At 36.1% G+C, this 13,284-nt stretch overlaps 1 protein-coding gene across 1 annotated transcript in view; it reads right to left on the bottom strand.

Moving 5' to 3' along the window:
* Window positions 1-695: 695 nt before the first annotated feature.
* Window positions 696-13,284, bottom strand: part of LOC149285917 (sodium channel protein type 2 subunit alpha-like) — a 29,745-nt gene continuing 17,156 nt past the window's right edge. Inside the window, exons 16-26 of the mRNA XM_089494649.1 lie at window positions 12,235-12,714; window positions 8,624-8,753; window positions 7,304-7,458; window positions 6,630-6,803; window positions 6,194-6,316; window positions 5,560-5,841; window positions 5,232-5,285; window positions 3,959-4,100; window positions 3,335-3,435; window positions 2,261-2,531; window positions 696-1,828 (exon numbers count right to left, since the gene is read on the bottom strand). Of these exons, the coding sequence (XP_089350775.1) occupies window positions 696-1,828; window positions 2,261-2,531; window positions 3,335-3,435; window positions 3,959-4,100; window positions 5,232-5,285; window positions 5,560-5,841; window positions 6,194-6,316; window positions 6,630-6,803; window positions 7,304-7,458; window positions 8,624-8,753; window positions 12,235-12,714 (3,045 nt within the window). The remainder of the gene's footprint in view (window positions 1,829-2,260; window positions 2,532-3,334; window positions 3,436-3,958; window positions 4,101-5,231; window positions 5,286-5,559; window positions 5,842-6,193; window positions 6,317-6,629; window positions 6,804-7,303; window positions 7,459-8,623; window positions 8,754-12,234; window positions 12,715-13,284) is intronic.

Genomic DNA, 13,284 nt, shown 5'->3' with positions numbered 1-13,284 from the left:
AGGAGTGATTACTGTTGGGGCATCTTAGGTGATAAAGCAGAGGTTAACACCATGTCTCATATGATAAACAAAGTGTGGCTTTGGTGAGTGTGGTTGTTAATATATACGCTGTTATGCTCTGAAAAATACCCCTCGTCTTATAATCGGGGTCGTCTTATAATCAGACCTCAACTAGGTCTGACTATGAGACTAAGATCCAGATCCCCAGCAGCGATGCAGGGGACCTGGATCCTCCTGTCTCCCCCCCCCCAACTTACCGGTACTTCTGAGTCCCCGGTGCTTAGTCCGTGCAGCGTGTAGAGCTCTACTCGTTTCGCGTAGAGCTCTACACGCTGCCCGGACTAAGCATATGATAAACAAAGTGTGGCTTTGGTGAGTGTGGTTGTTAATATATAGCCATGTATTCATAAATTACAAGAGAGCAGGAATATGGCATGAATTCTCTGTAATTAAAGTAATACCCTCAGTAAGCTCATCAACCTGTCACAAAGGTAATGTTTGTATACAAAATGTCATTATTGTATGGTTTTATAGGCACTAAATACATCATCAATAATATAAGGTGTATTTGGCATTAGACCTTGAACTTGAGATCTGTTGACAATTAAAGATGCCTTTACAAATTGTAAACTATATATCATATATACAGCGTCAGAGTACACTATTTTGTATGCCTCTTTCATAGTATTCATAGTCTATTTCTGTGTTGTCATATTTTCATTTTCTAAGCTGTCATGGGAAGGTGGTGAGGTTGACGAGGTGAATGAGTTTGATTTATCAGCAGGCAGGATTTCATTATATTTATTTAAATCTTCTTTTGTAACTTGATCACTAAAAGATTTACTGTTATTTTCTTTCAATACGGCTACAACATTTAACTTTTTTCGGATGGAGTAACACCGGTAAGAACGTTGGATAACTAGAGCAGATAATTCCTCATGTTTTCTTCTTAAGGTGGTTGTGATAGGTTGATATGGAACTTTCGAAGGATTAGCAGCCATAAAACGTTCTTCCATTGGTTGACGAAGTGAATCTATCTCTCCTCCTTCACCCAAAACTCGCTTTGTAAAAGCAAAGAGAATGTCAAGGCAGTGAATTCTATCACCACTTACCATAGGGAGGTCCATTGCAATAAGCTTGAGGTTATTTGGTTTTGGGACACGAAGAGGTGGTTCCAGGGAGTCTGCAAAGTCAGACAACTTGTTGTATACAATAAACTGTGAGGCATCTGGGTCAAATTTTTCCCAAACTTCATAGAACATATCAAAGTCATCTTCCCCTAAAGGTTCTGCACTTTCTTCTGTAGCAACACTAAAGTTTTCCAAAATGACTGCAATATACATGTTTACAACAATAAGAAATGATATGATGATATAACTGACGAAAAAGAAAATCCCGACAGATGGATCCGCACAGTTCCCTTTACCAGAGCTTCCTGGGTGTTCAGCTTCTGGGTCACAGTCAGGTTTCTCACTGTTGAGAATTGGAGCCAACAAAGCATCCCACCCAGCAGACGTTGTAATTTGGAACAAACAGATCATACTGTTGCCAAAAGTTTCAAAGTTGAACATATCATCAATTCCAGCTTCTTTCTTAACATAGCCAAATGTGTACATTCCAAAAATGGCGTAAATGAACATCACCAAGAAGAGCAGGAGACCAATATTGAATAAAGCAGGGAGCGACATCATCAATGCAAAAAGCAGCGTACGAATTCCCTTTGCTCCTTTAATGAGACGTAAGATTCTTCCAATCCTAGCCAACCTGATAACTCTGAACAAGGTTGGTGAAACAAAATACCTTTCAATGATGTCAGCTAGAAACATACCTGGAAAAAAATATTACACATGTAGTCATTCACATAGTTTACTGCAGAATTATAACTTTTTGATTGTTTGATATAAAGCAACAGATCATATCTGTTTTCTCTTGCCTTACTATGATTTATTTTCAATTGTGTTATAAAAGTTTCAGAGGATTGGTCATTGAAGGTCGATCACTACATAAAAAACTACCAAAAATCTACATAGTTTGTACCCTCTTTCAGGGCCATATTTACCTTCTGCACTGGCCTACCTACTTGCCAATCTTTATTGTTGAGCACCAGGATATGATGTCATAACCCGGCGCCCTGATTTTAAGGAAGCATGGTCCCTGGAGGAAATGAAATGTGGTGGCTTAGAAGCTTAGATGTGACCTATATAACTATTTCATCACTTTCAATTTTTTTTACATTTGTTTAATAAAAAGTAAACATTACCTGTAATAGAAATGATGACTACCACTAAATCAAATATGTTCCAACCATTGGTAAAGTAGTAATACCGCAGAGCAATCAGTTTCAGGAGAAATTCACCAGTGAAAAACAAAATAAATATCATGTTGATCCGTTGCAAGCTCCATTTTTTCTCATCAGATTCCCCATCTGATTCAATCATCATTGTTACCATATTAAGGCAGATAAGGATCATGATTATGATATCAAATCCTTGCTTGGTTACAATGTCAAAGACCATACCTTGAAACACATTCTGTAGGAAAATAAACAGTTTTGGTACTTATACAGAGAATTTAGGGCAGATCGGTTACATGAGAAATGTGTTATTACCCACCAAAAATCTAAACAATTTTGTCAAAAATTCTCAGCGTACATACCACCTAATATCGTCAGATAACTATTTCAGTGCTGGAAAGTAGATTGAGTTCAGTGGCATAACTAGCGACCCCTTGTTCCTGTCTCTTCATAGCGGTTCAAAATAGTTTGCAAAGGGCCCTTCTGACCGTTACGTCACATGACCCCGCGGTGAAACTGAGTCTGTGTGAGAGCAGCCGGACAGAAAGCTGCAGGTGTGGGGAGGGGTAAGCGATTGTGTGTGTGTGTGTGTGTGTATAAGCATGGATGTGTAATTGTGTGTGTGTGTGTAAGCATGGACGTGTAATTGTGTGTGTGTGAGCATAGATGTGTAATTATGTGTGTGTGAGCATGGATGTGAAATTGTGTGTGGGGGCATGGAACATTTTGAAAAATATTTCTTATTATTATTTCTTAACTAGAAGAACTGGTTATAATTTTATTGGTTCCCATAAGAGTGACAAGATAAATTCAATTGCCCCTAAAGAAACAATGCGTCACTGAAAACGGAAGCAAAAACACAGCTATAGATTTGCTGATTCCCCCTTAATTATCACTGGAATTAATATATCTCTGTACATGAAAAGTTTGTGACCATGGGCATTGTTGGTCACAGTGGGCAGACCAATGAAAGAGAGTGAAGCCATTGTGCTATTAGTTCATATTATTGAACCCCACTATTTATACTGGTAATAGACTTACTGTAGGCCTAGGAATAGGTTTCTGTGGCTTTTTTGATCCCAGTTTTTTCATTGCATTGTAATATTTTTTTTGTTCTTCTGTCAAAAAAATATCTTGTCCCCCTAAGTAAAATATGAAATTGAGATTGGTTACAACACATGTAGAGTGTTAATGCCAAATTTATAGAAATACATATCAACATATTGCTAATAAAAAATGACAGTTATTTATTTATTATTTATTTAGTTACAAGTACCATATTTATGGAAAGTGATGTTTTGACCTTATGTAGGCTAAACACTTATATGATCCAGGAAACATTTGTTATTCCACCCAGTTTTAATTAAAACAAGAACATAAAGTTATTCCTTAAGGTGAAGGCCTTATGTCACACTTGTTGGTTTGAAGTGTTGTTATAATTGAAATTCTCCAAAAAGGTGATGCCCTTAAGATGTCAAATTAATGATATTAAAAAAAATATATATATTTTTTTACATTTGTTTTGAAAGACAGACGGTGACCATATGACACTGGAGAGGAGCTATGCATGCTCTATACCACTCTGTATCATCAGCTATTTAAAAAAAATATATAGAATAGCTCATTAAAAGTAACAATCTCACAGGATGATGCAAAAAAAGTTACTTATCTTCTTTTTTTGTTGGTTGAAGTTATCAATGATGACACCAATGAAGAGATTTAAAGTGAAGAATGATCCAAAAATTATAAAAATTACAAAATATATATACATATAAAGATTGTATTCCTTCTCTGGTTGTTGATCCAGCTATGCAAAAACAAACAGATAAATCAGCATACTTTAAATATCAACATTCACTACTTCTTTCATGCTCTTGCCCTGCTGTATGAATAATAAATACAACAGGCAACTCAGATGTTTGGCTGGAACATCTGCTCATAGGGGGCCAACATCTACCCATTGTAATTTTATTAAACACGTGGAAAATGAAGAGAATATTCAACACTTGATCATTAAGGCCAGTCTTAGGGTCTCTGGTGCCCAAGGCTACGTCTTCACAGAGATAAACCATAAGGAACCCCAAACTGCTTATATTGCTTATATCCTATACACTCATGTTAACTTAATTTATTATGCTTTGTTTCGTGAAGGTATACGTAATGTCCACATTATATACTGCTTTCTGCATATGTGGAGTCTCATGGCATGCGCTGCTCTGTCCAAAGAATAACTGTTTACAGTAAGGACAATAAAAGTATGGAATTCACTGCCTGAAGAGGTGGTGCTAACAAATACATGAGATGCCTGGATACTATTTTAATGAAGCAGAATATAGAGAGCTATGTATGATAGTATAGGAATTAATATTTATTTAGTGCTTGTTGATCCAAGGAGAAATCAAGAACGAATGTTTTTTTTTGATCAACAGCGGTTAACAAGGAATAGGAAAAGGGTTGAGCTTGATGGACGCAAGTCTTTTCTCAACTTGCTATTTATATAAACATATTTATATATATCTATACAACCTGCGGCTCTCCAGCTGCTGCAGGACTACATCTCCCATCCGCCTGAGACAGCCCCTTAGCTGAAAGAGCATTATGGGAGATGTAGTCTTGCAGCAGGTTGGACGCCCCTGGCATAGAGTGAGTACATTTTACACTGCTTTATCTAGATACGAAGACCGAAAAAGCACTGTTTTGCGCTAAAGAAGACTGACATATGCTGCTATGTATATCTGAAGGTAGCACAAATCTGTTATTTCTCAAACAACTAAACATAACAAAAGGAGCATACCCTTAATCCCTGCACATTTATACTTTATGCAGATTATAAGGTAGACCCATCTAGATGTATAAAATATTTTATACAATAAGATTTATACGCACAACAGAATATCAATAAATATCAATGAATGTGAAATATGACTATACTCACCACTTCTTTCGAGTCAACAGCTGCATACATGATGCCTGTCCATCCTTTGAATGTTGCCTTTTGGGGTGAAAATAGAGAATACTTTAATATTTGCTATAGTTTTTAGCTGTAGTCTTTAAAAAAAAAACAAAAAAAAACCCAGAAGTTTCCTTCTTGATTTCAAAGATTCTCCATTTGTAGATTAAAAGCGTCTCTGTAAGTACACACAACAGCTTTGATTGTAAGGGTATTTCTGATTAATTATCTCTTAATATCATATATTTGAATGTGTACACGTAAGTACCAAATAACTTTAACCATCATGGATAACTATAGAAAAATGAATACTCACCACTTGGAGTAAAGCAAGATACCCTGCTCCAACATTATCAAAATTCACTTTCATGTTTTTCCACCGGACACTTTTATTTTGGCTTTCCATCTCCATGCACTGTGACTTGTTCGCAACTTCTTTAGCAGATATCATTTTACCATTTGTTGTATTGACACAATGGAAGAACTTGCCAGCAAAGAGATTTACCCCCATTATACTGAATATTAGCCAAAAAATAAGGCAAACTAGAAGAACATTCATGATGGATGGAATTGCTCCAATTAGGGCATTTACAACCACCTAAATATGAAAGGAACATATCAGCAAAAACACAAATTTCAATCAGATGTTTGTTTTACGTACCAAATGATTTTTGTTTTGTATATTTTTTTTAGAGTGTTTAAAGATATGATTTGTTAACACATCTTAATAGAGAATTCCAGAGTTTACATTTATTTACTTCTATTGAAATTGTATCACATGTTTTACCGCAACTAGGTTGTATCTAAAAGAACATTTAACAAGTGAATGTTATGACTGTTAATTTCTTAAATTTGTTCCAAGTGACCCCTGCTTCCATATGGTTTAAGCCACTGATCACGTCATTTCCAGCCCATACACAATAGAAACATCATACTTCATGTCAACTTACCCTCATCCCTTCAAAACGTGAGAGGGCCCTCAGAGGCCTCAATGCCCTAAGTGTCTTAAGGGACTTTATAGCCCCTAATTCTGAGTAGCCAAAAGCACTGGCTACAAGGTTAATCAAAGAAATCTAGAAAACAAAAAATAAATTTCTATCAGCCTTAAAAATTCCCATAGCATTGTATTTTCTATGGTTAATAGCTTTTTTGTGTTGCTTTGTCATTTATGTATACTTTTCAGATTTTTAAATCCAGAGTCAAAATATACATTGTTAAGTTTGAAATATAAATGAGCGTACCGTGCACCTAGCATTATTGTATCAATAGTCAACGCAGTGACATACAAACTATATAATACATCATCAATGACTTCATGCTTGCTTTTGCTATTTTTCTGGATAACCGTTGAAGTAACTAGAAGGGAAGGCATTCAGAAATACTTACACTCACGATCAAGAAATCAAGCCAGCACCAGGCATTAGTGAAATACTTTGCAAATCCATAGGCCACCCATTTCAGAATCATTTCTATGAAGAAGACATATGTAAAGACCTTGTCTGCATATTCCAGAATGGTTTTGACATTCTTGTGTTTGTCAATATAAATGTCTTCAAAGGCCTGCAAGCAAAGTATTTATAATTATTATAGAGTATAATGTCCTGATTTCTGCAGGACAGTGCTGATTTCCCAACTGGGAAGATCTGCTGATCTCCCCTGACCAGCCCAGGAAGCTGTAAAATCAATGCAGACACCCCCATTGCAGTTTCCACAGGGCCACCTTGCAACGATCTACATGTAAGCACTGGGACGTGGCTCCTCAGGTAAATTAGGTAGATAGTCCTGTCCTAGCCATGTCCCCTCCTGGCTCTGGCCACACCTTCAGGGTAATGATCCCACCCATCCCTGCATCTAGCCCTGCCCCCAGCACAGCTAGACACCTGAAATGTTGGGGAAAGACAAAATCCATATGAAATGTTGTGGTTCACAATTTAAGGAAGAAATTTCTAAAAGTAACCTTGCATCCTAAGGTTAATACATCAATTGTTTATCCAAATAACAATAAAAAAATCATGCCTTTTTACTTTATTAAGTTGAATGCTGTTATGTATGATAATTACCAGGGCTCCACTGCTCAGGAGTATCATAAGGATAATAAATGATTCAAACCAGCTATGCTCAACTATTTTGTAGCAGGTTTTCCGAAGATTCCACCAATCTTTGCCTTTTCCATCCTCAATATTGACCTTGCAACATGCAACCCGATTCACACAACCTATGAAACAGGAGATTCAGGATTACAGTTATCTGTAATGTAGATCATCGTCATAAATTGTAGACTGGGATTAATGTAATATGCATTCTTCAAAATTAAGAAATAAAACATACCTAACCAAGAAGGTACAGCCCAGTTGCTGCAGCTGCCCTCCAACTCCAGTGGTCTGGCATTTCTTGCCACCTATTGGCTGCTTGAAGCAGCCAATCAGTGACACCAAGGAGTTCCCATTGAAATCCAACAAAATTTCGCACAATTGGGGCTCTTAACTCATTTGCAAGTGTATGTGACTTGGCAGTATATGTTATTTTACAGCAGCAGCAGTCCACAACTTCAACCAAAGATCAACTTAACGTTACGTTGCAGATATTCAGCGTGCATCTGTTAAATGGGGCACCAACTATGTTTAGTTCAGATTGCCAGGCAGGCAAATGAGGCATGCAAATGGCACAAAACATGACATGATCATTTGTATCACTTTCTTTTATTAGTTTGCATGCCATCGCTACAAATACCCAACATCATGCAAATTATAGTTTATACACCAACTTGGCTTTCCTTTTCTTTAACTATTTACATTTTTGCTAGCATTCCAAACAGACAAAGATGGACTTTTATTTTCCGGGACAGGGTCAGTCTTAGTTACAGCCTGAATCATAGGAGTGCTGGGCAGTGGTGATCTCTTCCTAAAGACATAAGAGTTCTGACTGTTTTGAATTGAGTGAGTTTAAGTGAATTATCAAGAACTTCCTTAGGCCCTGGTCAACGGTGAGTATTCAGTTATCATGGGTACATTACAGTGTATATAGAGATCTATTACATATTGTAATCATGCAGCAGAAATTACCATTCCAATGGAGGATCTCCCCAACCAGCCCATTATGCCCACTGCATACAAAGTGGGATAGCACCTGAAAACCAAGACTGTCCTAGGAAAAATGGGGTGGTTTGAAGGTATATCTAAACATAAACCAGTCGATATATAAAAATGTATGTATGCATGTTTATTACATCTTTCAATATCTCATCTGTTCCTAAATATATTAAAAATAAATATTGCTACGGCTTTATGATTCTTGTATACAGTCCAACATTATGTTTTGTTATGTTTTGTGCATTTTAATGGCTTAGTAAAAGTTTTACTCAAAGAAAGTATCAAACGTACCATCTGGAAAACATGGTTCGGGTTCAAGCCCAGGTTCAAAGCCATATTCCAAGTACACACTTTCTCCTACAGAGCCTGGTGCCCTTAGGTTAATTGTGCTGCCCTCTGATGAACTGGACAGCGTTCTCCTCTGCAAACAAACCCAACAATCATATGATGAATATCTGAATACGTTACACTGGTAGACTTGGGGTGCCAAGTGAATTTTGAAAAAAAATTGTTAAAGTGTATTAAAGGGGAAACAATTTTTACAAATTGAGCCACAAAAGGCTTTCAAAAGGAAAACTGAGAGCAGACACGTTATTATATCTATGTCTTCTTGTTTAGGAGAGAAAATGATTACAATACATAACCTAATGGTTATTAATAGACTGGCATCACCAAAAGGGTAGATAACCTAATTTAATAAGATCAATGGAATTCATTGTCATTCATAAGACTCCTGCTATATCTTGACTAGCAGCAGAAAACTAGTTATCTATATACAGTATCTCCCACACTCCTTTATAAACACCATAGGAAAAACAGAAAGGTTTGATATTGTCGGAAATGGGTTATATTTTGGTTATTTTCCCCAAAATATATCCCATATTGGACAGATCATTTAATGTCCTTTGGGTTTACTCACTAAGAAGAATAATTTGACATTTGATTTCACTCACTTCATTCTACATCACGAAGGACCAACCCTAGCGGCCCTGCACATTGCATAATTATAATTTATAGAAAAGCTCCTACCAACTGCTGCTTTAGTGAATAAACCAGACCCCTTACCTTTTCCTATAGCTCAGTGTGTAACAATATTTCCTGCATCCCAGCAAACTGAGGATTTGATTTGTTTCTGTTCCTGACTGAAAGGATTATAAGGAAACGGTCCATAAAGATTCAATGTATATCTCAAAATGATGTGACCTCTCTGTGATCTAGAAACTATCAATAGATCCAGTTCTTGGCGATGCAGGAAATAACAATGGAGACGAGTTATACCTGCTATACTGTAAGCTGCAAGCCTCTATGTATATAAAAGTAACTAAAAACAGTGACACTAATTCACTTCAACCTAATTGTGACCAAAATACTAGCATACTTCCAGGATCTTTTCGCTAAGAGATCCTCTCCGTTCATCTTTCCATTGTATATACATATTACTGTATATTTCATATTATCTATATTTAATTCTTGATCTCCTCATTCCCAGTTGAAAATTCTACTCATCAGTCTCACTTGACTGTCTTGGTGTTTAAACTGACTCTCTCCGCATCTCACATCCAGTCCCTCGTAGACCACTTATAATTTAAATGCTAATTTAATCTCTAATGAAATTCTGTTGGAATTACTGGAATTCCATTCCATACTACACTTTCAGCACTCCAAGCGATTCCAAAAGCCTGGACCAGGCAATACCATCACTGTTTATCGATGGCCCCACTATATCAGTCCCTCAACTGGTTCCCAATGTCTCCTCAACTTTTATCTCAACTTTCATCTATACTCAGCTCTCATCACTTTTACCCACTCTAGTATCAGGGTATGCTTTAGAATACCTTGTTTTGTCCTATTATTTCTCGCTCTAAATACTCACTAAAACATACAATACCAAAAACCAAACCTACAGCCTATCCTCTGCATTCCCCTCAGCTTTATTATCTCCTTGACCGCTGACTGTAATGTTGAACCTAGTTCCAGTACCAATAACTGTTTTAATATAACCAGTAAACCATAATAAATAGTTATTTCACATATTGATTGAAACATCGAACAAAACGTAATTTTCACCTGTGAAAACAAAATGTATTTATTTAAAAGACTATAGGAAGCTAAGATATGATGCTTTAATTAAAATATCCCAATAAGATATAGTGGAATGGATGCCTTCTTATACTTATACAGTTACATTGAGAGTTTCATGATGTAGCAGTCGAGAGGACTAAATAAAAAGACATGTTAGAATTTAAGCCTTTAGTTAAATACAGGCAGACCTTATAATTACTATAACATTAATGGAATCATGATTTCATGCAAATAGAGACCATTCATAATTTTTTTTTCAAATATAAACTTTATAATTTAAACTAACCCTATGAGTTTGTGATTTCTTCAGAAAATTTTCCTTTTATTTCTATTTTCTTTCTTTTATTTAATGTTTATTTCTATTTTCAGTCCAGTTACTATTATCATTCATTTTTTTATAATAAATTTTGCTGTTCTCGAAAATTGATGAATGTCCCTTTTGCATTTTCACCTTGCAGGCATTGCAATAAGTACGAGTGCATTGCTTACTGGTATCATCTGGCATGCACTTCAGTATCATTGAAGTATGGTGGCGGTCAAAAATATACACTTACCACATACAACAAGTATACAGCAGCATCAACAAAAATGTTGATGAAATACATGATTCGAAATACATGATTCTTAATGCATCATGCTTGTGTACGAAATTCAGAGAGTGACAATGGCCAACCCTGTGATGCGAAATATTAGGCTGAATCCAAAGGCAGGGATGGGGATTGCCAGTCTTGCCTGATCATGCTATGGTAACAGTTGTGCATATAACTGTTTTGTTTTTTTTTAAATTATTATTATTATTATTATTATTATTATTGGTGTTGCAATGAATGGAAAAGATCATAGCTGAGTAGCATGCAGTCTGGTTGGTAAAACAACCATATATTACTTGTGGAGACACCAGAGCTGCACTCCTGACACCTTCAACCCTGTGAGAAGTGAGAAGGGGAAGCAATAAACATCAAAATAAAGCACTCTTCGCTAGAATTGATATGAACATTTCTCAAATAAAAACACAAAAATATGTAGTTACTCAACCAATATTCCATTTTTCAATGCATTTGTTATTTCATTACAAATAGTATACATTGTTGCTTTTATAATATTTTGCCGGTGTTAAACATTTTTGGATATCCATTTCTTAATGCACTGGTTTTCAAAAAAAATCAGTTTGTTACATGTATCCCAAAACTTATTTTTCTGATTTCTTTTTTTATTCCCCAACATCTCGCAATACCTTATTCAGTGTTTAAATTCTGAGCTTGGTGTTGTAAATCACGTTCATTTAATACAAGTTTCTGTGATATGTTGCCTCCCCTATTCATTATATTATATATTTATTTTCTGTGTTTACTTTTTGAGAAGATAGAAGGAATTTAATGTTTTAATTTTGATACACTGGCAAAATAATATGAAGTGTGAATTGTCTTGATGGTATAAGTAATACATTCGAGATGAGTGAACCGTCTAATGCCACATAACTTGCTCTACAAACGAGTGGTTTGACTCAGGATACCTATTTTCAACCAGTTAAAAGGGATCAATTATACTCTTCTATTGAGTTTCACATAAATTAGCATTTTAATTAATTTTTTAAAAAAGTATGTCTTTTGATGTTGCCATAGAAGGTTTTTGCTTTCTAAAGCAGAAGGTTCCGTCACCTCTACATTCTAGTTTACATTACATGAAGACAGTTCTTCATGTCCTTGCTTAAGGACAATGGGCGGTCCCTAAACCCATTGAAAACAATGCATTTTGAGCCCGTACATGTACGGGCTTTGTCATTAAGGGGTTAAATGAGCATGAGTTTATCATTAACCTACCCCTTTATTTCCCTCCTGATCAGATACGCTGCTGATGTCTTCTGTGTTAAGAATTTCACAATCTGACTCTCCAACAGCTATAGGCACAGTCACAGTAAGGCACAGTTTGTTGATATTCTTGTATCCTTTCTCGTCGGCAACATCTTTTTCCACGCCGCTCCCTATGCCACTTGTCGTGACATTGCCATCCCTTAAACAATCTTGTTCTTTGATCATTTCAATAATAGTGCTGTTGAAGCCACAATCGTTTTTCATTCCTCTGAATTCATTCATGTTCTTTACTCCGTCTGGGTTGTTTGTATTTTTTTTTATGAATGATTTTGGAAAAAATTCACACAAACATTTTCGCACATACTTCACCCCTCTGTGTATTCTGCCCACTGCAATCTGAAGATTATTCATTTCACTGTCATCGTCTGTAGCACAAAGATTGTCTGAGCTAAACGAGCTTAACAGTAAAGCCAGAAACAAATTAAGGACCTAGGAAGAAAATAGAAATAATCGTAAAGTAAAAATAATTATATTATACCGAAAGCGTGAGATGAATTATAAACATTGGCTAGTTTCAGTAAAAAAAAACCAAAACACTGACTATTCCTTGTTATCTCCAATGAATGATTTGTTATTTCTTATACATATATACACTATATGGACAAAATTATTGGGACACACTTCTTAATTATTGAATTCAGGTGTTTCAATCATACCTATTGCCACAGGTGTGTAAAATCAAGCATCTAGCTATGCAGTCTGTATTTACATTTTTTTTTTTTTTAAATGGGTGATTCTGAAGAGGTCAGTGAATTCAGGTATGGTACTGTGATATGATGCCACCTTTGCAATGAGTTAGTTTGTGAAATTTCATCTCTGCTAGATATTCCACGGTCACCTGTAAGGTATTTTTGGAAAGTGGAAGCGTTTAGGAACAGCAGCAACTCAGCCACGAAGCCGAAGACCACATAAAGTCACAGAGCGGGGTCACCGAGTGCTGAGGCGCATGGTGCTTAAAAGTCACCAACACTCTGCTGATTCTATAGCGGAAACATTCCC

This window comes from Sceloporus occidentalis, unplaced genomic scaffold (genome assembly GCF_023333645.1).
Source record: "Sceloporus occidentalis isolate IW3139 unplaced genomic scaffold, rSceOcc1.0.p SCAF_74, whole genome shotgun sequence".
In the NCBI taxonomy this organism is placed as follows: domain Eukaryota; kingdom Metazoa; phylum Chordata; class Lepidosauria; order Squamata; family Phrynosomatidae; genus Sceloporus; species Sceloporus occidentalis.
Note: the sequence above shows the minus strand (reverse complement) of the source record. Positions and strands in the feature narration are given on the sequence as shown.